The sequence below is a fragment of the Musca autumnalis genome, unplaced genomic scaffold (genome assembly GCF_047663935.1).
Source record: "Musca autumnalis isolate F117 unplaced genomic scaffold, ASM4766393v1 scaffold_1, whole genome shotgun sequence".
NCBI lineage: Eukaryota > Metazoa > Arthropoda > Insecta > Diptera > Muscidae > Musca > Musca autumnalis.
In genome coordinates, this window is record NW_027411644.1 from 137,818,148 (window position 1) to 137,842,948 (window position 24,801).

Here is a 24,801-nt window from a genome sequence, read left to right on the forward strand (position 1 = left end):
GCATCCGGTATCATCAGCGCCCATCAAAAACACGTCTATATACACCTATTTCAAATAGATTCTTCAAAAACCGCGGATGTGCCTCCACATAAAATTTTTGGCGAAATATCCATATTACTCGCGTATCTCTGTTCTTTTATGAAACGTGCTTTCGCAATTATTATAATCGCGAGTAAAGGATTCCATTTATGTAAAAAAATTTAAAGAAAATCGCGGTTTAGTACGCTGATTTGTCAAAATATATTTTTGCTGATTTTCCGATTTTCAAGGTATCTATATCCGCGGTTTTAGTAGATGAATTCGATCGCGGAAGGCTTCATTAGAACCGTCGCGTAAAAAAAAACTAAATTCACGCGGTTTTCAAAGGAAATTGAATTGAATTCAAAGGAAATTCCGGCTTCAAAATGTCAGCATAAATTTTAGGTGGATGCAGTGGATATATCGAAAAATCATACACTGCTATCTTATTGCCTATGAAGTATTCTTTGAGTCTTTCTTTGATCATATGTCTATAAAATGTAAGGTTAAGCCAGAAATCGGAAGCGAGCATAAAAAACTTGTTGGCTTCAACCCATTTTTACCCATTTTTCTACATTGGTGCCAACACAGCTTCCACGAAAATCATTTTTAATAGTCGACATTATGGGATCCCTCCTAAAACACTTCATTTTAAGGAATTGTAGTCATACTTTATAGAATATGTTAACAGTTCGCGAATTCTGAAAGGGTGAAACTCGGATTCATCGATTGCAAAACATTTTTGTTATTTACCATATATTTTTTAGTTCTTCTTCGAAATTCTCATTTGAATGCAATTTAAACCGCGATAATGACGCTATTTTGAAAAATGTCATTCATATTAATAAATTTTGACAGGTTCTTTTTTCAATGCCAACTAAAAATTATTATTATTAAAAGTTGCAAAATCGACTTTTTGCCTCAAAAACAGGGCAAATTACCTATAGTGCAATGGTCAGTATCTGTCTTAGAACAGTCTTGTAAAACTTCTGAAAAATGGAAGGGACATTTTTCAACCCAATGGCAATCTTGTAAACTAGTACTTTTCGTTATTAACGGAAAAAGCAGTTTTTTATTTCACTTTTGTTACTCTAACTAGGATTTATTGTTAGTCCATTCAAGCACATAAACTTGAATTGGCACTTAGAATCCACTTTTTAATTGTTCCTTACAAGCACATAAACTTGAAGGAAACCGTCGACTAATAATTAAGAACAAATTGTTGGTTGTAGTACTAAAAGATGACTGCTTTTCTTTATTGATTTCATTCTTTTATAACAATATTTTCTTAACATAAATGATGACATGCATAAAGTATAACTAGGTCAAATATTATGCATACAAGAAGTAAATGAAATTGATAAACATTGCAAAAAGTTAGTGAACTTGAACAGTGATGAATCAGCTGGGACATTTTTTGTTGATTGTTGCGTTCTTACGGCTGGAGTAGGTGTAAATTGAGCCGTTTTGCTTAACCTTGAATGGATTCTCCAACTCAGAACACCAAGGAGAATACTAATGCAGCAAAATAAGGAAGTGTAGCTAACTGTATGATGATGAAGGTTGGTGGAGTGGATTAGTTGTGGCAAATGTTTGAGAGTTGATTCATTCAACTGTCTTTGTATATTATTAAATACTTCTAGATGGACCTTGTAAGAAGTAGTGTTACCTTTTCTATTTCTTGTGGTGGACTTATAGAATCGATGTCTTTTAGTCTCACATAAGAAGTATGCAGGCTGTTTGAGGCTTCAAAATGCCCGTGTATGGTAACAAAATCGTTTTTCATAACACAGTTGGAAGCAATCTCCATTATTCCGGCGTTTTTAATGGTGATAAGAGCAGTTTCCGTTCCGCATACAATGGACGATTCAATATCGGCAGTAGTAGCAAAAATCCACCTATTTTGATGATGCAATTGGCTCCAAACTGTCGTTCCAATAATTCTGTTGAGGTTGCAAATGACAGTTGAATGGTTATTAAAGATATTGACCCCGCAGTGGTTGGCGACTGCGTTTCTCCGAAGTTTGGACTGCTGATTTTTGCAGATATATTCATCATCCTTCGGTTTGAGGCATCTTGATTTGTCCTCAGATTGGAAAAGTATGTATTAATCTCTGTGTGCATCTGTAGCCATGTATGATGTTTCTGGTTGAATGGCAATTAAAGTGTCATTTTTTATTGTTGGGACGGGTACTACCTTGAATAGTTCAAAAAACTGTTGATTGACTAAGTGTATCTTGACTTCAAAGATGACTTCATATTTTGTCACTGCTCCCTTGACGCTTATAAGGTTATAGAGTTCAATCAAGTTCTCACCGGCCGTTGGCAGAGCATGTGAAATTGGAAGATTAGCCTTGGTAATTTCTTCTTTCAATTGATGAGGAGACAGTAATAGTGGGCTTATTTTGCCGTTATGTGTATCGGTAAGCACACTAATGATTTCGGAATCTATTCTCTGTAGGTTTATTGCGGATAATACCAGGTAAGTTGACAAGAGAGAGTTGCTTAATTGGGAAAATTCCTTAGCAATATCGTTCTTGATTTTCTCAGCCATTTCTGAGATCTTTTGAATTTTATGTTGATTGTTGATCTCATCCTGTTTTATGGCATTAATGGTTGAGTCAATTATTGATGTTTGATTTTTTAGTAAACTTGTCATGTGATCGTGCTCGATTCTTGCCTTGTTGATTGTTTTTGACATTTCTTCTGCATAATCTGCATCAAGGACACCAAAAAGTGAACGCGCAATATTGCCAACTATGTTAAATTGAGATCTTTTCAAGCGTCTGTTGCTAAATAATTCCTTTTCTTGTAGCAGTTCTTTTTTACCTGTTTGAGATTGTTCACGAATATGTTGCACATCTCGTGCTGATGAATTACGGGGCACATTTGCTGCTGCGTTTGTAAGCCGTATGACAGCGATTTTATTTCTGATACAAAAGGCGTTAAATCATAATACACTAACATTTTCCATTCTGCCGTATTAAGTTTCACCGTTCCAAATCCCTCAAAATACAGTCCCGGACCGTTCTGAAATTGTGCAACTTGCAGGTTGTTGCATAGGACCATAGGCAACAGGAATAACGCTAACAGTACTGATAGTATTGCCGGGCTATACGCAATCTTCATTCTTTTGGTCGGAATGGTATCTCTTTCATCACCATCTTCTAAGGATTGTTCCGTTGTCGAAATTGCCTCGTCTTGAGCTGAATTCCTGTCTGTGGACACTTCATCTTGTGTTTAAGTAAGAATTAATATTTCATTTGAATTCGCATTGTTTGGAAATGCTCGCTTTTCGCACTACTTTCATTGTGTCTAATTTGCATACTCGTTAGAAAACGGCCTACTCCCTTTTTGTTACAACAGTGATCTGTCATCTAGGAGTTTTCTAACGAGTCTTGTTTTTGCGGCTACGCGACCTTCGGCATTATTATTGACAGTTCGTTTTCGATCGCCAACCGTAACACAGGTAAACTGTTCTTCCTATTTTACCTTTTTTAATTTATAATTATTTATTTAATCAATAAAGCTTCAGCTTTTTATTATTTGAAAATTAAAACGTTCGTGTTTTTATTTCTCTCTTTTTCGAAACGCAAGCCTTTGGATTGCAATGCAATGTTTCATTATTTGTGAGCTCGCGTTGTGAAAAAATAACAAAAAATATAAAAAAGACATAAATATATCCATCGTCCAAAAATTCATTTCGATCTATTTACAACAATACATACGGTCGCTTTAAAACGCGTCGCTTATTATATTTGTTATCGTTCTTCATTTTTATTGAACAGTGAAAACCAATAAAAAATAATTTTGGTGGTAAAAAATATTGTGAAAAAAGTGCAAACATTTTATTGAAAAACAGTGTATTTTTCATTATTGAGTGGTGGTGTAATTATTAACAAAATTTAATTAACAGTCGTGTTAAATTTCGATAATTTTATTAATAAAATAATTCATTTATTTATTTAAAAAATAATTACTTAATTATTTCCATCGGGTTACTACTGTCTTGTTGTGCCTAACAAAAGAAATAAACCACCGAAAAATACACGAAATTATTCCTTCTATTCTCGCACACAATAATACACAATAATATAAACACACATACGCTAGTGACATACTTACTTACATCGTCGTCGGTCTGTTGCTTGTTATATACCCTGCCAGCATTTGGAAGTGAGTTTCTCACTCCCTCGCCTAGGAAGTCACTCCGGAGACACGCCAAGGAAGATCGTTGGTGAATTACACAAACAATTTCTATACCATTATTGTGATTACCTTTTGTCGCGTATGGCGACACTTCGGAGTGACTTCTGTGTGACTTCCAAGGCGATTGTTTACATTTATTTAATAATTCAACACATTTGAACAAATATAGACAATTTTTTCTATTATATGAGACGGTGGTGCAGTGGTAAGCATACTCGCTTTGCACTCTGAAGGTCCGGGTTCTCTTCCCAAGTCAGGCAACAAAACATCACATTTTTAAAATGACAAAATTAATGTAGGCGGAAATTGCAAAGAATAATTTCTCTAAAAGAGAAGAAAAATAAAAAATTAAAAAATAAATAAAAAGAAAATTAAAAAAATAAAAATAAATAGAAAAAAATAAAAAAAATATTTTTTTTTAATTCCAAGAACTATCGCGGAAATGATCTTCTAGAAGTGTCGCTGGAGTGACTTCCAAAGCGACACGCCGGCGTGGTTCATTTCTTCACAACGGAGGTCACTTCAGGGTGACTTCTGCGACTATCGGCGCGACTGTTTTCATCGCCCTGGGCGACGCGCCTGAGTCACTTCCGAGATAGTTTTTGCTTGCAGGGTACACACACATCACTTACATACATACCATTGCTTTAGGCAGCGACAGCTAGCCTAGTGAAAATAATTTTTTCGTTTCTCTTTTGTTTGCGTGTACGCTACAAACATCGGGTCGGTCGATTGTAGCTGGTTTACACGTTGGGTACAAAAGAGAAAATTGTTTGCATATTAAATTGCACTGTGTGTATATATAAAACTAAATAAATTTTTGGACATTTTCGTTTATCGTGCACCCTACAGTCCGCATTTACGATAATATTAATCGGTTTGGAAAAAATTATTATTTTATTATAATTGGCCGTTTTTAATAATTTTTGGTGTCGTAAAAAATATTTAAAGTATTATTGCACATTTTAACATAAATATCATATTTTATATATTATTTTTCGAAATATGTTTTGCTTTTTGTCGATATTTTATAGTCTTTTTTGGAACATTTTTCGAAATTATTAAAGGGAAATGTTAATTTTTCGTTTATAATTGCATAACTTCGGCGATTTTTGTTGATTTTTCTTAATTTTTCGTGAATTTGGCTATTTTTGGTCGACCTTTTTGTAAAAAATCTTGGAAATTCTTGTTGGATTTGGTAAGAAATTTGATCTTTTCGCAAGAATTTAAACTTTTTCGATTGTTTGAGTTGGAATTTTTCGCTTTTATCGTTTTTTTTGTCGCATTTTCTGCTTGAAAAGCTTGGTTTTTACTTTTTCGTAAATTTTGAAGTTTTTGTGTGATTCTAAAGGAAATCTTTACAAAATGCCTTTCACTCCTCTCAATGATTTTACCCGAGTTTCGGATAATTTGGTAAAATTTTGTGCCTTTATCTTAGAAGTTAAAAGTACCGAGTTGGTTAAAAATTGGTCCAAGGTCGAAAGTTCCTTTGATAACTGTCTAGAATATTTGAAATCGGCTGGGGATACAACTGTGGAAGACATTGGTGTTGTCGATGGTAAGTACGCGGTTGTTTATGAACTTTTTATGGAATGTCAGGCCATAATAAATAAATACTTGAACAAATTTCGGCGGTATCGAAAATCGTCCTTGAGCTCTTACAGCAGTTCAGTGGTTTCGTTAAACCAGGATCCTTCCAATATTTCTAAGGATGAGCAGGGTTTTTCTGCCACTCCAAGGGAAGCCTCGAGAAACGATCCAGGTTTAAATAACACGAATTCGTCTACTCACACTGTTCGAAGTGTGGGTACTCAGGCTTCTAGCTCCCCAATATCAGGTATTGGGAATTCTAGGGATAGCTCGAATTTTGCTGTTGACCCTCCAAATTTAGACATTGTCCATAATTCAGCTTTGCCTCCATGCGATATTCCCGTTTCCGAAGGTGATTTTCTCTCGTGGCCTACTTTTAGAGACTTATTTAGCACGGTTTATATTAAAAATTCTAGATTGTCGGATATTGAGCGTCTTTGTTATTTGACGCAAAAACTAGTGGGGAAGCTCGTGAAATTGTTTCTAAATTCCCTTTAACTCACCGTAGCTTTAGTCTTCCTTTTTTTTGTCGCATTTTCTGCTTGAAAAGCTTGGTTTTTACTTTTTCGTAAATTTTGAAGTTTTTGTGTGATTCTAAAGGAAATCTTTACAAAATGCCTTTCACTCCTCTCAATGATTTTACCCGAGTTTCGGATAATTTGGTAAAATTTTGTGCCTTTATCTTAGAAGTTAAAAGTACCGAGTTGGTTAAAAATTGGTCCAAGGTCGAAAGTTCCTTTGATAACTGTCTAGAATATTTGAAATCGGCTGGGGATACAACTGTGGAAGACATTGGTGTTGTCGATGGTAAGTACGCGGTTGTTTATGAACTTTTTATGGAATGTCAGGCCATAATAAATAAATACTTGAACAAATTTCGGCGGTATCGAAAATCGTCCTTGAGCTCTTACAGCAGTTCAGTGGTTTCGTTAAACCAGGATCCTTCCAATATTTCTAAGGATGAGCAGGGTTTTTCTGCCACTCCAAGGGAAGCCTCGAGAAACGATCCAGGTTTAAATAACACGAATTCGTCTACTCACACTGTTCGAAGTGTGGGTACTCAGGCTTCTAGCTCCCCAATATCAGGTATTGGGAATTCTAGGGATAGCTCGAATTTTGCTGTTGACCCTCCAAATTTAGACATTGTCCATAATTCAGCTTTGCCTCCATGCGATATTCCCGTTTCCGAAGGTGATTTTCTCTCGTGGCCTACTTTTAGAGACTTATTTAGCACGGTTTATATTAAAAATTCTAGATTGTCGGATATTGAGCGTCTTTGTTATTTGACGCAAAAACTAGTGGGGAAGCTCGTGAAATTGTTTCTAAATTCCCTTTAACTCACCGTAGCTTTAGTCTTCCTTGGAATGCTCTGAAATCGACTTATGATAATCCTCGTTTAATGATTCATAGTCAGTTCAAAGTATTATTTTCGCTTCCGGTACTTGAAACCGAGACGTGTTCGGGTCTCAAACAAATCCAGTGTGGTATTAATGGTTGTTTGTCCGCAATGTGCATTTACGACGTTAGTACGGAAAATTGGGATCCGTTCTTGGTCTTTATTTGTCTTCAAAGGCTTCCAAAATTAACACAAACTTTATGGGAGCAAAGCGTGAAAGACAAATCGTCTATTTCTTATGTCCTCAACAGTTCCACCTGCTTTTTGAATGTACTCGATTCAAAAATATGAGTGTCTCGGCTAGGTTTTCCATTGTGAAACGTCGTAGATTGTGTGTGAATTGTTTGCGTAAGGGGCATGAAGTAAAAATTGCAGTAGTCATCGTCGGTGTTCGAAATGTAATCGAAGTCATGACACCTTGTTACATCGTAGCGACTCGTCTCCAAATAGTTCGACTTTAAGTGTTTCCTCGGTCAGTAGGAACACTTCTACTCCTTCCAACACTCAACCCGTCGATCCTCCTCGTCCATCCACATCTTCGGCATCTGTAGCTCGTCCTTCCAACCCTCCACCTCTCGACCCTTCTCGTCCATCCACATCCTCGGAATCTGTAGCTCGTCAGGTCTTTCATACCTCACAGAATAAGTCGGTTCTGTTGGGAACAGCGATGGTGAACATAATGCGTTGTGGCATTTCGTACCCAGCAAGGGCTTTAATAGACCCCGCCTCTGAATCCTCTTTTTTAACAGAGCGATTGCAGAATAGTTATTTCTGGTGTGAATTGTGCAATTTCGGCAAATTCACAAAAAGTTTGTCCCATAACAATTGGAAGCTCTTGTGATCCTTCGGTGTTATTAGAAACTCGTGCTTTGGTATTGCCGTCAATTTCTGGTAAGTTGCCATCGTTTACTGTTTCATCTGATTTCAGAGCTCAATGCCAAGTATTCGTCTAGCAAATGCTAATTTGTTCGTTTCACGTCCTGTGGATCTGTTGTTGGGTGCAGACTTGTATCCACAAATTTTGTGTTTGGGTGGCTTGTTACTTGACCGATTCCTTGGGCGGAAAATCGAAATTAGCTGTGGATTTATTAAATTGTTAGGGACGATCTCCTCTTGACCGCCACTTATTCGGAGTGGCGTAATTTCGTAGATTCTTATACGAATTGAGTCTATAGATGTGCTCGTGCATCTATTATCGTGTTATCGCTCCCTTAAAATCATTTTCACTCCTGCGGCTAGAGCCATGTAAGTTTATCGTCTAAACTTTTGGAAATCATTGCTAAGGAAATCGACTTAGAATGTCGTTGTTGAACGTATTCTACAACTGTGTTGTCGTGGCTTAGTGGTACACTCTGGTTTTCTCTTCGACTAGATTCGTGGCGAATGGACAGTTCGGATTGGTCTATTCGAGATCTGGCTCCGCTTGGTTCTGAAATTGACACATTTCGTATTATTCGTGTTATTTTGAAAATGTGCTGGAAAAGTTTTCGTCACTCATGAAAGCACTTAGTGGTATGGCTAACCGGTTGTATTAGTATTCAAAACTATGGATTTCCGTCGCAGAGTTAAGCCAGGTTCGAAATAGGTTAGTTATTACTGTCCAAAAAATCCATTTAGCAGACGAATATAAATGTCTAATGGTTAAAAATAGATGCCTCAAAATTGTTCATTAGCTTCTTTGAATCAATGGTGTCATGAGAATGCATGGTCGTCTAGCGCATTCAACTTATAAAACTTTTGTTCCGGGCATTAGGAATAGAATAGTTTTTGGCCGCACTTCATCCCTTCATTGCACGTCGTGGTTGCCCCACTCGATATTTTCGGATAATGGTACGAATTTTGTGGGTGCTTCTGGTGATCTAAGTCAAAATTTTCGTCATTTCGTTCGGTGTAGTAATGATTGTGTCTCCTCTACATTCGCAGCTCAGGGCCTTACGTGACAATTTATTTCAGTTGGTGCTCCACATATGGGTGGACACTGGAGCTGGGGTAAAAAGTTTTTCGAAATCAAGTTCGAAACGTTCGGTTTACTTTTGAAGAATTGACCACCGTATGCTAGGATAGAGGCTAGCTTGAATTCGTGTCCTCTGGGTCCTAGGTCGGATAGTAATGATGAAATGGTAGATTTGACACCAGGTAATTTTTTGATTGGCGCGACTTTATTCATTGCCCCAGAACCTGTCGTAGTTGACGAACCGTTATCCCTTGTGAACCGGTTTCGTAAAGTCCAAGCTGAAGTACATTTATTTTTGTGTTCCGGATGTTAGTGCGGTAAGCGCGTTGTGAAGCGGCTCATTTGTACTCTTTTGAACTCGGGGTAACATATTAATTTTTTCGTGGTAAAATGAAAGCTTCATCTGAATCCGTCACTGCGGGTTCTACTGAAAATGGAGATCTATCGAAATCCGTCACTGCGGATTAAATGGAAAAAAATTGTTGACATCGGAATTCGTAACTGCGGGTTCTTCGTTATCGGCTTCGAACTCGAATTTCGTACCTTCCAGGTCAGAATTCATAACTGTGGGTTCCAATACGACCTTGGCGACTTCGGACAATACCATGTTCGTATGGTAGGAAGAGAGCGTACGTCCGTTACTGCGGATGATTCGTACACGCCTCATAAATATTGTTATCGGTATGTCGGAGCCAGTTGAATTGCTCACAAACACTGCACCACCTATTCTATTATATATCATTCATTGTTATTGTATACTTATCGATCTATGTTACAACATTAATAATGTTGCAAGGTCGGCGCCAATGTTTAAGTAAGAATTGATATTTCATTTGAATTCGCATTGTTTCGAAATGCTCGCTTTTCGCACTACTTTCATTGTGTCTAATTTACATACTCGTTAGAAAACGGCCTACTCCTTTTTTGTTACAACAGTGATCTGTCATCTAGGAGTTTTCTAACGAGTGTTGTTTTTGTGCCTACGCGACCTTTCGGCATTATTATTGACACTTCGTTTTCGATCGCCAACCGTAACACAGGTAATCTGTTCTTCCTATTTTCCCTTTTTTAATTTCCCTTTTTTCAAAGGAGGTAGATTGTCTTCCTTGATAATGGCCATATCTCCTTTGTTAAGATTGTTCATTTTTTTCTCCATTTATTTCGCTGTTGAAGCTCTTGTAAGTACTCTTCTGACCACCTTTTCCAGAATTGCTGTTTGATATGAGAAATTAATTTCCAGTGTGATGTACTGGACGTCTTCAACGTATCTGCTCTGCTGTCTACTTGTGAAGTTAGAGCTTCTCCTATTAGAAAATGTGCCGGCTTCAAGATTATCTGGGTCGTTTGATAGTGGCGTGAGAGGACGAAAATTTCAAATAGCTTCGATTTCTATGACAATTGTCTCTAATTCTTTAAATGGTAGTGTTTCTGCTGAAACACTGCGTACCAAGAGACGTTTTGCAGACTTTACTGCAGCTTCCCACAATCCACCCACTTGGTGGGATAAAATGAAATTGTATGCCCTTAGCACTGGAAGCTGACATTATTACTTCGTTCGCCTTATATGCTTTCAGATAATTCCGCTAAACTTTTTAATTTTTAGCTCCGACAAAGTTTGTCGCATTGTCACAATATATATTCTGGCAGTGTCCACGACGAGCAATAAACCGATTTAGGGCACCAATGAATGCTTCAGTGGATAAGTCGGATACTAGTTCTAAATGAACTGCTTTTGTTGCAAAGCAGCAGAACACAGCTACATATGCCTTAGTTGGTCTTTTGCCCCTCACCTTGTAATGTACCCAAAATGGTCAACAATAGTCTACTCCAGAGTTTATGAATGGTCGAGCAGGAACTATCCTTGTTGATTGCAGATTACCCATTATTTGCTGATATAGTTGTGGCCGCGATCTAGTGCATCGTACGCATTTCTGAACAGTTTTTATTCTCTTCATGAGTCATCCTGAATAGCAATTTCACCAAAGAATCGTTATATGGCAATATTATCGGAGGTTTTGCATCTAGTTGTAGCATGGAATGTTCCAATCTTCCTCCGACGAGAAGGATACCTTCATCATCCAAAAACGGTGATAGACTGCATAAAGAACTATGTTGGCTTGGTTGCTTTTCAGCTTTCAATTCTTTTATTTCAGCTGCGAATTCGAATTGTACAGCGTGAGTACTTAAGCGGAGAGATTGATCTAACTAACTCTTTGGAATTAAGTGATATGTTTTCAGGCCGGTTCCTTCTTTGTATTCGTGAGTTTCTTGTAAATCTAAGCACGTATGCAACAATTCTTTACAATTTCCTGAAGGAATTTTTATGTTCGATTGCATATATGAAATGGACGTCAGCAGTTACTATTGCTGTAGTAGCTGCTCCCTTTAACTCCATGTTATTGGATATGTAATTTTGGGAAGAGAGTTTAGCCGGCCAGATTTCCTCTTTTCCATGAAGAAAAACTAGTCCATGGAACCATAATCGACATTTAGAAAGGTCTGCTGGTTGAAGTCCTCCAAACATTCTAGAAACATAGGATGTTCTTGAAGCCTTAAATCAATCTTCACCCTGTTAGCTAGCTGAGCTGCTACTACTGCGGCGCATAGTTCCAGTCGAGGCAATGTTTGTTGTTTCAAAGGAGCCACCCTGGATTTAGCACAGATCAGACGCACAGCTACGCGTCCATCCTTTGTAAGAAATCGGATGTATACAGCTGTGCCAAAAGCTCTTTCAGATGCATCGGCAAACACATGCAATTGTGTTTGTGCCCGAATTTCCCCACAAAATACATGTCGTGTTATTTTGAAGTTGTTGAAACCTTTAAATTCACTTCGAAATGTTTTCCAAGTAGCACAAAGTTTTTCGGGCAATAGCTCTTCCCAATCTAATGTAAGCTGCCACAGCTGCTGTATATCTTTGCTTTCACAACAACCGGAGCCAGTAGACCAAGAGGGTCGAAGAGTTTCGCGAGTTCAGACGTAACTGAGCGTTTTGAGATTTTTTGAGATTATATTATATGATGATCGGTATTTGTCTTTACGCAAAATTGATCTGCTTGGGGCATCCAATATAATCCCAATGTTTTATCGTTTTGCTTACATTTTCATTCAAATCCTAGTTGACTTTTCGATCACTATGTGGTTTATCTTTCAGCAATCTTGGAGAATTTGAAGACCATTTTCTAAAGTTGAAACCGTGTTGCTTCTAAATAGCTATCAACTCCTTTTGAGTTTGAAGGGCTGCACTTAAGAAATTTACCTAGAATTTTCCTTTTATCAATGGTAATTTCTTTGCCCTTCTTTTCCATTCTTGAAATAATTTACTCTTATAGGTAGTGCCATCCGCTGTTTTTTGTTTGATTTTTTTTTGTTGAAGTTTCAATCTCATTTCATTGTTTTAAGTCTGGAGTATTACCCCAATGTGCTCAACTCCACAAAAGCAGATAGAAAACGGAATAGTACTAAACACATGTGAATAAATCAAAAACGTGGTATGCTGATGCTAACTTATAGGGTCGTTAAGCAATCACATGTGTGTGTGTGCCTGAGTGTGTCATTGACATAACGCACAGCAAACGTTTGCCAAACATTCTTTTTGTTTGGGTGGTGAATGAAACAACTCGGCAAATCACAGCCGAAGTACATTTCAGCAATCGTACAGTTTTCATCTTTTTACATTGAAAAGTTTGTGGATTTGTTTTGATTGCGAGAATGAAACGATTCAGAGAAGCTGAATGTTTGTGGTTTTGTGTGATTGGTACGGGAATCGTTTTGTTTGTTTCCGTTCATTGCTTCATTTTTACGCTCTATTGCAGAGACTAATATTTTCAAAACGAGCTGACAGTGTTGCAAAATGTTGTTGATATTGGTAGCGATCAGAAAAAAATTTCAACAATATCAATTCGTTTTGAAATCACTCTATGTAAGAGTAATAATGAAGTTAAGCCATTGGGGTACTATTCCAGACTTAAAACAATTAAATGAGATTGAAACTTCAACAAAACAAACAATTCTTTTTTATTTAAAAGGAAAAAATCAATTAGAAACAGGCCGCGGTCAACAGACATCCCATACCCCACCCCCGAACAGACCGGTTTTATTTATTTTCTTAGCTTTATAATTCACTTTATTTCGGATAGATTTAAATAAAATTACAATGTTATTAATGTTACAATAATGTACAGTGAAAGTTTTGCATACAACATATGACCAGTGATAATCACTTGGTCGCACATTTACCATAAATTAGAATAAAAAACAAAATGCATAGTATAGTGAGTAAGGTTATATACATATAATCAAAACAATACAACACCAGAACCTTGTAAGAAATGTTGCTAATATTACTAATTCCAAAAAACAAAAATATATTTTTTAAGCGCTTTCAATTTTTCATTTAAAATATTGAATAAGAATATATTTGTACAAATACACGTTACATAGGATATTACATACATATGTATATGCACAAAAAAATAGGATTTATGATACAAAAATATAATTATTGTTCGAAGTAGTTGACATATCGGGTATATAACAGCGAGTTTGATCATTCTGTTAACACATGTCATTAAAAACTATAATTAGTTAGTGTTACTATTGTCTGATATGTATGATACATTTTATCAATACAATTCACTATTTTTTTTACAACTTTTAAGTTAGAAGCGTATTTTATAAATCATGATTTTTTACAACAATCATTAGGAAGAACGTATTTGTCATTATAAAAATTAAATAAATGCATTACAAAACTGCCATTTATGTCCTATAGTAATGTTGATATTTGCAAAAGGTCATGATGAGCGCACAATTGAGCGTTGCCAGTATTTTCGAGCCTCTTTTCCCCAAAATTCTTAAAAAATTTTCACCAAAAATCCCAAAATGTTATTGAATATACACCAAAAAAATCCCCCAACATTTTTTTTTTAAAGTTTATTGCAAAAAAGAAGTTTTATTTTACTTTTGCAATTCATTTCATCCGTTTTTTACATAAATTACTTAAAAATAGGAAAGGTACTCCAAAATACTACGGTAGTTTATACATAATTAGAAATAAAATTGTAGGTAATGCAGACATAACATTGGAGTTGTACAACACTCCTTTAGTTTGGCCAGCAATTTCCAAGTACCTTACCTTACACTAAAACAGATGTATCAACATTAGAATATCAAATGACAGGTCTAATTCAAGGAAACTCAACAGTTGAAGAATTTTATCTGGCAGGAGGCTGCTAACACAAACTTATCGAAGCAAAGCCCTCGAACATTTGTAAGAGGACTAAATGGGGATCTACCAAGATTGCTAGGAATGAGAGAACCAGCGGATTTACCCCAGGCTCTTCATTTGTGTCTCAAACTAGAAAACCAGAAATTCCGCACTAATCATGCCCAAAATCAGAATATTCAGCCAATTTAAAAAAGCTTTTATCAAACATCTCCGACCCAGAAATATAATTTTCAAAAGAATAAACAAGTTTCACCCAAGCATAGCCTACATACCTAACCCACAGAATCTTCCTAAAATGAACACTAATTATAATATCGATATACCAAGCCAAGTATACAAAGCCCAACGGCACCAAGGCCAGCGGAGCCAATGGATGTCGATCGCAGTATCCGATCACAACAAATCAATTATGCAAATAGACCACCTTAACATCAGTTCCTAGGTAAAAGACCACCTAATCCATCGTCAAAACATAACGTTAGTCCACCGAAAACACAACGAACATCTTTATATATAAAACTCAATTGTCGTTTGTTGGTAATTGAATCAGTTGAAAACGGCTGGAGCGATTTGGATATTTTTTTGTGGAAATGTTAATCATAGTTCTGTTTAGGTTTTTATGCAAAGAAAAATTGGCCACGCCCACTTTTATAAATATGTTATATCTACGAAACTACTCAACAGATTTTCCTGAAATTTTCAGGGAACGTAGAGTGATGGCCCCCTGCTGAAATAGGTTACACATTTGGTTGAATTTCGGATCGGGCGGGGGGGAGGTACCCCGTGCCCTATTTTTGTAAAAATGCAATATTTGCAACAATTACAAATGTATCGCTTTGAAAATTAATTTCCGAGTCAATGGCGATTGTGTCTCCGATCTTACGTGCTTATTTGGGGCATTAAGACTGGACAACGCCCACTTTTTTAAATATGTTATATCTGCGAAACTACTGAATCGATTTTCCTGAAACTTTCAGCGAATGTACTGGGTTGTTCCCCGATAAAAATAGCCAACATATTTTTTGACTTTCGGATCGGGCGGGTACTTCCCCTATGCCATATTTTTGTAAAAATGCAATATTTGCAACAAATACGAATGTATCGGTTTCGGAACTTATTTGCGAGTCAATGGCGATTGTGTCTCCAACCTTACGTACTTATTTTGGGACTTAAGATCCGACCACGCTCACTTTCTAATTAGGTTATATCTACAAAACTACTGAAGGGATTTTCAAGGAAATCGCGATTTGTCTAAACTTTTAAATCTTTAAAAATAAAAATCAAATGTCGTTCGTTGGTCATGGCATCAGTTGAGAACGGCTGGACCGATTTCGATATTTTTTATGCAAAGAAAATGTACGCCCACTTTTTTCAATTTTTAATTTTTATCATTTCTACAAAAAGTACTGAACCGATTTTCCTGAAATTGCCAGGGAATGTACAAGGATGGCCCCCGCTTAAAATAGGCTACAAATTCAGTTGAATTTCGGAAGGGGCGGGGTACTTTCCCTATACCCTACTTTTTTAAAAATGTTATATTTACAATAATTACGGATGTATCTATTTCAGAAGACCTTACCCACTTTTTTAGGATCCAATGACTTGACCACACCCACTTTTTAAAATATGTTACATCTACAAAACTACTGAACCGATTTTCCTGAAAATGTCAGGGAATGTACGGGCATATTTTCTTGAATTTTGAAGGGGGCATATTTGAAAAAACGCCTTACCTTTATGAATAAAAATCAAATGCTGTCATAACCCAACTTAGGTTTTTTGGAAAGAAGAGTTGACCACGCCCCCCGAAAACAGGTTACATATTTTATTGAATTCCAAAGGGAGCGGGGTACCTCCCTATGCGATATTTTTAAAAAACGCTATATTTGCAAAAATTATGCATGTATCGGATTAAAAATTTACGGATTAATCTACAATCTAGGTACTTCTTTAGGGTCTATAAGTCCGACCACGCCTGTTTTTATTAATATGTCATAACTCCAATACTACTGAAGGGATTTCCATAAAATTTGCGACAAAAGCTCAATGTTTGCCGTTGTTATGTATATATTATGAATTTCGGAAGAGGTGGGGTACCTTCCCCATGCCTTTCTGTTAAACGCTATATATATGTAAGCCAAATAATTGTATGATTATATCGGTTTCAGCTTACATTTTGGTGGGCAATGAAGTTGTGTGCACCCTAGGTACATATTGGGAGCCAAAATACCGGACCAGGCCTACTTTTTATACCCTACACCACTATGTGGGGAGGGTATTATAAGTTGGTTTGCCCAAAAAGTTTGTAACGCATCGAAATAATGGTCGCAGACCCATACTTATATATACCAAAATGAATGTCTCGACGAGCTGAGTCGATCTGGTTATGTGTGTCCGTCCGTCAGTCCGTCCGTCCGTCCGTCTGTCCATCTAAACCTTGTAATCACGCTACAGGTCGCAATTTTGATCGGATCGTCATGAAATTTCGCATGTTGATGGGGGTCCCGGAGGGGAAGAAGCCTATTGATTTTGGTGATGGTCGGATAATATTTAGGGGTCGGAAAGGGCAAAAAAACTTAGGTGGATAAAAAGACAACGTTTTTTTCCAAAGCGAATATCTCAGATTCTATATGGGGTATACCAAAAGCAAAACCTGACAATTAAAGTAGAAAATATCACCTTTCTAATGATGTAAAGTAGGTGCTAGTAGGTGATAAAACAACGAAGATATCACAATAGTAGCAAATAAAACGCCAATTTTCATTTTTGCTATTTTAATTATATTGACGAATATGACAGCTTTAGTTGTAAACTTTCCAAAAGCAAAGCCTGACTATGAAAGTAGAAGATCCCGTCTTCACAATGATGCAAACTAGGTCGGCGTAGGTAACCAAATGACGGAGATATCGCAATAGTCGGTAATACATCCCATTTTTCTATTTTTTTGGAAATCATGCCACAGTTCGCAATTTTGATCGGATCGTCACGAAAATTTGAGGGTTAATGGGGGTCTCACAGATGAAGAAGCCTATTGGTGATGGTCCGATAATATTTAGGGGTCGGAATGGGCAAACACTTATTTGGAGAAAAGTCAACATTTTATTTCAAAGCCAATATCTCTGTTTCTTTAAGAGCTATATCAAAAGCAAAACTAGGCAAGGAAAGTAGAAAATATCACCTTTACAACGATATAAAGTAGGTTGTCGTAGGTGGTCAAATAGCAGGGATATGGCAATAGTCGATAATGCATCCCATTTTCCGATTTATTGTAATCACGCTACAGGTCGCAATTTTGATCGGATCGTCACGAAATTTTGGGGGTTAATGGGGGTCCCAAAGAGAAAGAAGCCTATTTATTTTGATGATGGTCGGATAATATTCAGGGGTCGGAATGGGCAAACACTTATTTGGAGAAAGGTCAACGTTTTATTTCAAAGCCAATATCTCTGTTTCTTTAAAAGGTATATCTAAAGCAAAACCTGGCAAGGAAAGTAGAAGATATCACCTTTACAACGATGTAAAGTAGGTTGTCGTAGGTGGTCAAATAGCAGAGATATGGCAATAGTCGATAATGCATCCCATTTTCCGATTTTTTTGTAATCACGCTACAGGTCGCAATTTTGATCGGATCGTCACGAAGTTTTTGGGGTTAATGGGGGTCCCACAGAAGAAGAAGCCTACTGATTTTAATGATGGTTGGATACTATTCAGGGGTCGGAATGGGTAAAAACTTATTTGGAGAAAAGGTCTACGTTTTATTTCAAAGCCAATATCTCTGTTTCTTTAAGAGGTATATCAAAAGCAAAACCTGGCAAGGAAAGTAGAAAATATCACCTTTACAACGATGTAAAGTAGGTTGTCGTAGCTGCTCAAACAACATAGTTATCGCTATAGTCGATAATGCATCCCATTTTCTGATTTGTTTGTAATCACGCTACAGGTCGCAATTTTGATCGGATCGTCACGAATTTTTTGGGAGTGGATGCGGGTCTCACAGAGGAATAAGCCTATTTAGTTTGGTGATGGTCGGATAATATTCAGGAGTCGGAATAAGCGAAAAGCTTATGTGGAGGAAAGTCAACGTTTTTTTCTTATTCGAATATCTCCGCTTCTGGTTGGAGTATTCCAAAAGGAATACCCGTCAATGGAAGAAGAAAAGATCTCGTTTATATTGATGAAAAGTATGTTGGCGTAAGTGAGCAAACCGAGATATTGCAAAATTCAGTAATAAACTCAATTTTTCCATTTTTTGTAATCACCCTACAAGTTGGAATTTTGATCGGATAGGGCCAAAATTTTGGGGGTAGATGGGGGCCCCACAGAGGAAGAAGCATATTGATTTTGGTGATAGTCGGATAATATTTAGGGGTCGGAATAGGGAAAAACTCATTTGGATACAAATTCAAAGTTTTATTCTTTGTCAATATATCAGCTTCTAGTAGTGATATTCCAACGGCAATGGAAGAAGATAATATTACCTTTACATTGGTGTAAAGCAGGTTGGCGAAGGTGGTCAAACAAGGGAGATACCACAATAGTCGGTAATGCATCCAATTCTTCCATTTTTTTGCAATCAAGCTACAGGTCGTAATTTTGATCGGATGGTCACGAAATTTTGGTTGCTTATGAGGCATATTATTTTTGGTGGTAGTCGGATTATATTCCCTAAAAGAAATGTTTACCAGTGAAAAGCTTACGCACAGGGGTAGTGGTGTAGGGTATCACATGGTCGGCCCCATCCCGACTATAGCCTTTGCTCACTTGTTTTAATATGTTATATCTTGAAAATTTATGACCACGCCCACTCTTTTCAAAACATTATTTTTCCAAAACTACTGAACCTAATATTCAGAAAATATTCAGGAATGTCCCGTGGTCCAAAATGCTATATATTTGTAGACGAATTTCGGGGCCTATTATTTTATACTCGCTATATTTGCTATACTTATGAGTGCATCGGGTTGCAAATTAGTTTTCGAGACAACAAAGAAAAACTATATATTTACAAATTTACTTGAATGGTGAGGTTCAACGGTCCATCAGCCATGAAAGTCTCAATAAGCGGAAGAATTCGATTTAACCCTTTTTAACCTATAAATTAGATCGATTTAGGATGAAGACAGGGACATGGACGATAATAAATCCTAAAAAGCATAAATTGGCGAAAAAATCCGACAAAGTCCGTAAGAGGAAAGAAAGGTTACAGACAAAAAATCCTTCTCGGTTTGACAATAGACCGAAGAACTGAGGTAGAAAATACCTATTTTTGAATTTTCAAGCATAAAATCGATAAAAAGTTGTCATTAAAACTCATTACGACGGGCCAGCAACGCGGACCGGGGTCTGCTAGTTCCATATAAATACAGATACAGGAGATACGTTCGAGCCCGACAATATTAATTATGAGGATTATTCTCAAGAACAAGAAACACCACAAAATTACGACCAAGATCCGGAAAACTATTTCCATGACTTTTATCTTGAAAATAATATACCAGACAATGAAACAGATTCAGAGTTTGATGACATTCATTTTTTAGAATGACAAGCTCTTCGTTTCCATATTTTGAATGTCGAACGGAGAGCGGCAAAAACCTTATTTGACACAGGATCTAGTAAAAATTACATTCAACCGGAATTCCTAACAAAATTCCGTTCTTCGCAAAATCTGTAGCAGGTAATGTAAAAAAAAAACAAAATGCATAGTATAGTGAGTAAGGTTATATATAATCAAAACAATACAACACCAGAACCTTGTAAGAAATGCTGCTCATATTACTAATTCCAAAAAACAAAAATATATTTTTAGGCGCTTTCAATTTTTCATTTTAAATATTGAATAAGAATATATTTGTACAAATACACGTTACAAAGGATATTACATACATATGTATATGCAAAAAAAATAGGATTTATGATACAAAAATATAATTATTGTTCGAAGTAGTTGACATATCGGGTATATAACAGCGAGTTTGATCATTCTGTTAACACATGTCATTAAAAACTATAATTAGTTAGTGTTACTATTGTCTGATATGTATGATACATTTTATCAATACAATTCAATATTTTTTTACAACTTTTAAGTTAGAAGCGTACTTTATAAATCATGATTTTTACAACAATCATTAGGAAGAACGTATTTGTCATTATAAAAATTAAATAAATGCATTACAAAACTGTCATTTATGTCCTATAGTAATGTTGATATTTACAAAAGGTCATGATGAGCGCACAAATGAGCGTTGCCAGTATTTTCGAGCCTCTTTTCCCCAAAATTCTCAAAAAAATGTTCACCAAAAATGCCAAAATATTATTGAATATACACCAAAAAAATCCCGCAACATTTTTTTAAAAGTTTATTGCAAAAAAGAAATTTTATTTTACTTTTGCAGTTCATTTCATCCGTTTTTTACATAAATTACTTAAAAATAGGAAAGGTACTCCAAAATACTACGGTATTTTGAACATAATTAGAAATAAAATTGTAGGTAATGCAGACATAACATTGGAGTCGTACAACACTCCTTTAGTTTGGCCAGCAATTTCCAAGTGCCTTACCTTACACTACGCCGACAAACAGATGTATCAACATTAGAATATCAAATGACAGGTCTAATTCAAGGAAACTCAACAGTTGAAGAATTTTATCTGGCAGGAGGCTGCTAACACAAACTTATCGAAGCAAAGCCCTCGAACATTTTTAAGAGGACTAAATGGGGATCTACCAAGATTGCTAGGAATGAGAGAACCAGCGGATTTACCCCAGGCTCTTCATTTGTGTCTCAAACTAGAAAACCAGAAATTCCGCACTAATCATGCCCAAAATCAGAATATTCAGCCAATTTAAAAAAGCTTTTATCAAACATCTCCGACCCAGAAATATAATTTTCAAAGGAATAAACAAGTTTCACCCAAGCATACCTAACCCACAGAATCTTTCCATATTTTGAATGTCGAACGGAGAGCGGCAAAAACCTTATTTGACACAGGATCTAGTAAAAATTACATTCAACCGGACTCAGTAAAAAAATAATTTCTAACAAAATTCCGTTCTTCGCAAAATCTGTAGCAGGTGATGTAAAAATTACATCACACGCGTACATAAACCTTTTCAAATTAGACGATGAACTTAAATTCTATCTAATGCCTAGTCTAAAATCTTTCCCTGGGATTCTAGGTAATGACATTCTAAAAGCCTTAGACGAAGTCACTTACACAAATAAAAATTATATGATCGTTCGCCAGCATACCTTTGTATGCCGATATTAACCGAAGTATAAATACTATAAAATTACGAGATGACCATATGAACCCCAGGCAAATGGAAGCCATGAATTTTTAATAGATAAATTCTCTAAGCTCTGCGCAGAGCAAGACGAGAAATTAACCTACACAACTAAAATAGTTGGAAAGATCCGTACATCAAATGATTCTCCAGTGTATACCAAATTCTACCCTTATCCGGCTTCATTAAAACGTGAAGTCGAGATGCAAGTAGAAAAGCTGTTAACCGATGGAATCACACAAGAGGGTCAAATATCGAAAAGACAGTCATCTAAAATTTCTATAGAATTTAATGCAGAGGCGGTAGAAGCATTTACAAAGACAAAAAATTCTCTAATATTATGAGGTATATTGTTGTACTATCCAAATTATGAGAATCCCTTCGAGCTAACAACAGATGCGTCATATTATGCTCTTGGAGCAGTTTTGTCTCAAGGAGACGAGCCCATTACCTTTGTATCAAGAACTCAATAAACGTTTTCAAAAATCAGGTAATCTTTGACCCTAGTGCAACAGACTCCTATCAGTTCGATATAGTATTCCCAACCATCCACAAGCATACACTTACTTCCAGGAACAGATTATACCCCTGAGCAGCTAATCCAAATTCTGAAAAATTACTTAAATCCCTCTATAATCAATGGCATCAAAGCACCCGAGACATTAATGGGAAAAATTCAAGAAATTTTTCCACAGCACTTTGCAAAATATCGCATTAGATTTACGAACCTCCAAGTAGAAGATATTAAAGACAATCACCAACAGGATGAAATAATTATCAGCACACACAAAAGAGCTCATAGAAATGCCAGAGAAAATAAAATACAGATTCTCGAAAAATATTATTTTCCCAGCATGAACAATAAAATTAACCGAATCGTCAAGCAATATACTGTTTGCAAATAAAACAAATACGACAGGCATCCACCGAAGCCTGAACTAAGGGAAACACCAATACCTTCATATCCTGGAGAAATCCTTCATGTTCATATTTTTAAAACTGAGAATAAGCTTGTCCTCACAGCATTGGATAAATTTTCAAAATACGCGCACGGCAGGATTATTAAGTCAAGAGCCATTGAAGATATAAGAGAACTTTTACGAGAATTAGTATTTTTATTCGGTGTTCCAAAAATTATATTTTTTGATAATGAGAAATCCTTTAATTCGGCTTCAATAATTTTTATGTTACAAGACCAATTGAAAATAGAAATCTACAAAGCTCCAGCATACACGAGTGTCGTGAACGGTCAGGTTGAGCGATTTCACTCAACCCTAGCTGAAATTATCCTTTGCCTTCGAACTGAACGGACATACCCTACTTTTATAGAGCTATTAGACAGAGCAATTTATGACTACAATTATACAATACATAGCACAACAGGACAAAGACCACTCGAGGTATTTTTCGGACGAAGAGTTAGCATAGACCCCGAAATGTATGATAAAGCGAGACAAGATAATATCCAAAGATTACGAGACAAACGGGTAACTGACCTTAAAACCCATAATAGAAAACGGGAACCAATCAAACAATTTGACCCAGGTGATGAAATTTATGTAAAAATCCATAAGCGTTTAGGGACCAAATTTTCTTTAAGATTTAAAAAAGAAATAGTAAAAGAAAATAATTCTACAACCATTATTACAGAATCAGGAAAAGTAGTCCATAAAAGCAACATTAAAAACTGAGACCATCTTTATATTTTTTTACAGAACCTTAACATTTCTTTGCACCTCTTCAGAAATCAACATTCATTTTTTTAACTTCACACAGTCATACCTTGTACCAATTCACAATGGACTCGCAAAAGTACATGATGGAACATTTAACATTATCCACATCATAGACTTAGACAGTTACAGGAACCTCGTTAATGACATACAGTGGAAAATAACACAAACCATACCTAAATCCAATCCTTTTTTCCCACTCCTAACGCACGAAATATCACAAATACACGGTATCCTCGAATCCATAGAACCAGTAGAAACATACAGGAAAAAAGAGCCATTAATATGATTGGCACAGCCTGGAACAACAAATAATCATAAATTATCATTTATTTTCACAGAGAGATTACAAAACCTTACTCAAATTACAAATTAAATAACAAAAGCAATAAAACAAGATAGTAACTATGTAAATTAAGCTGCACTCAGCATGCAGATAAAACTTAGATTCACAAAAGAAGAACTAACTAATATTAAATTCGCAATGCAATAGGCAAAGCAAAATATTGTAAATTCATTTTTCTTAAATAAAGAAGAAATGAAAACTGCATTCGAAAAAATAAAAGATGATAATATTATTATTACATCAATAGAGGAAGCCCTAGAATTTGCAAAAACTAAAGTATTGTACAATGAGAAAAAAAAAAACTTTTATATATTATTGTAATCAACTAGCAAAGAAATTTTCCATAATTTTTTAATCAGACCTGTAAAAAGAAATAATAGAATCTGTTGGAGGAGATTACTATTTATGTTCATGTCGAATTTTGTTATTTATGTTAATTTTATTTATTGGGCCGATTGATTTTATACTTTATTATATATTATTACTTTTATAAATTATTACTTTATAAATTATTACTTTTTTTTAACAATTTTGTACGGTCCAACCTAATGTTTTGTTTGTTCGTTCCACCCTAATGTGTTTAGTACTTGTACTTATTCCAACAACAACAATACCTACAAAGCTTAGGCATTTGTCTGTTATTAGTTTCGTCGTCCGTTTTGTGTTGGATGGGCAATCACAACAACAACACTGTTGTTGTGATTATTCGCCAGTTCTGTAAGTATGTCTGTTGACATACATATTTGTAACTGTGGCCCTTCTCTTGTTTTTGTGCGAATATTCTCGTTTCTAATCGTTTCGATCGTTCTGTTTGTTTTGATCGTTTTAATTCGCTTGAGTTCCTTTTTTTATGTGGCCCTACAAGAGGGATTAGAAATAAGGAATTTTAGTTGACAAGTAACCGGCATTGAGCAACATTATAAATAAAATTGTGAATTTTGGAATTAAAAACTGAAGTGTTTTAATTATTTCGGGCACAAATAAAATTTACCTTCCTGTGCTAACATTTTGGCGACCGTGACAGGACGGTATTT

General features: G+C 35.9%; 1 protein-coding gene across 1 annotated transcript in view; it reads right to left on the reverse strand.

Annotated features, from left to right (window-relative positions):
* Positions 1-1,244: 1,244 nt before the first annotated feature.
* Positions 1,245-24,801, reverse strand: part of LOC141386963 (alpha/beta hydrolase domain-containing protein 17B) — a 388,243-nt gene continuing 364,686 nt past the window's right edge. The window contains exon 5 of the mRNA XM_073955887.1: positions 1,245-4,551. Coding sequence (XP_073811988.1) covers positions 4,504-4,551 — 48 coding nt within the window. The 3' untranslated portion in view covers positions 1,245-4,503. The remainder of the gene's footprint in view (positions 4,552-24,801) is intronic.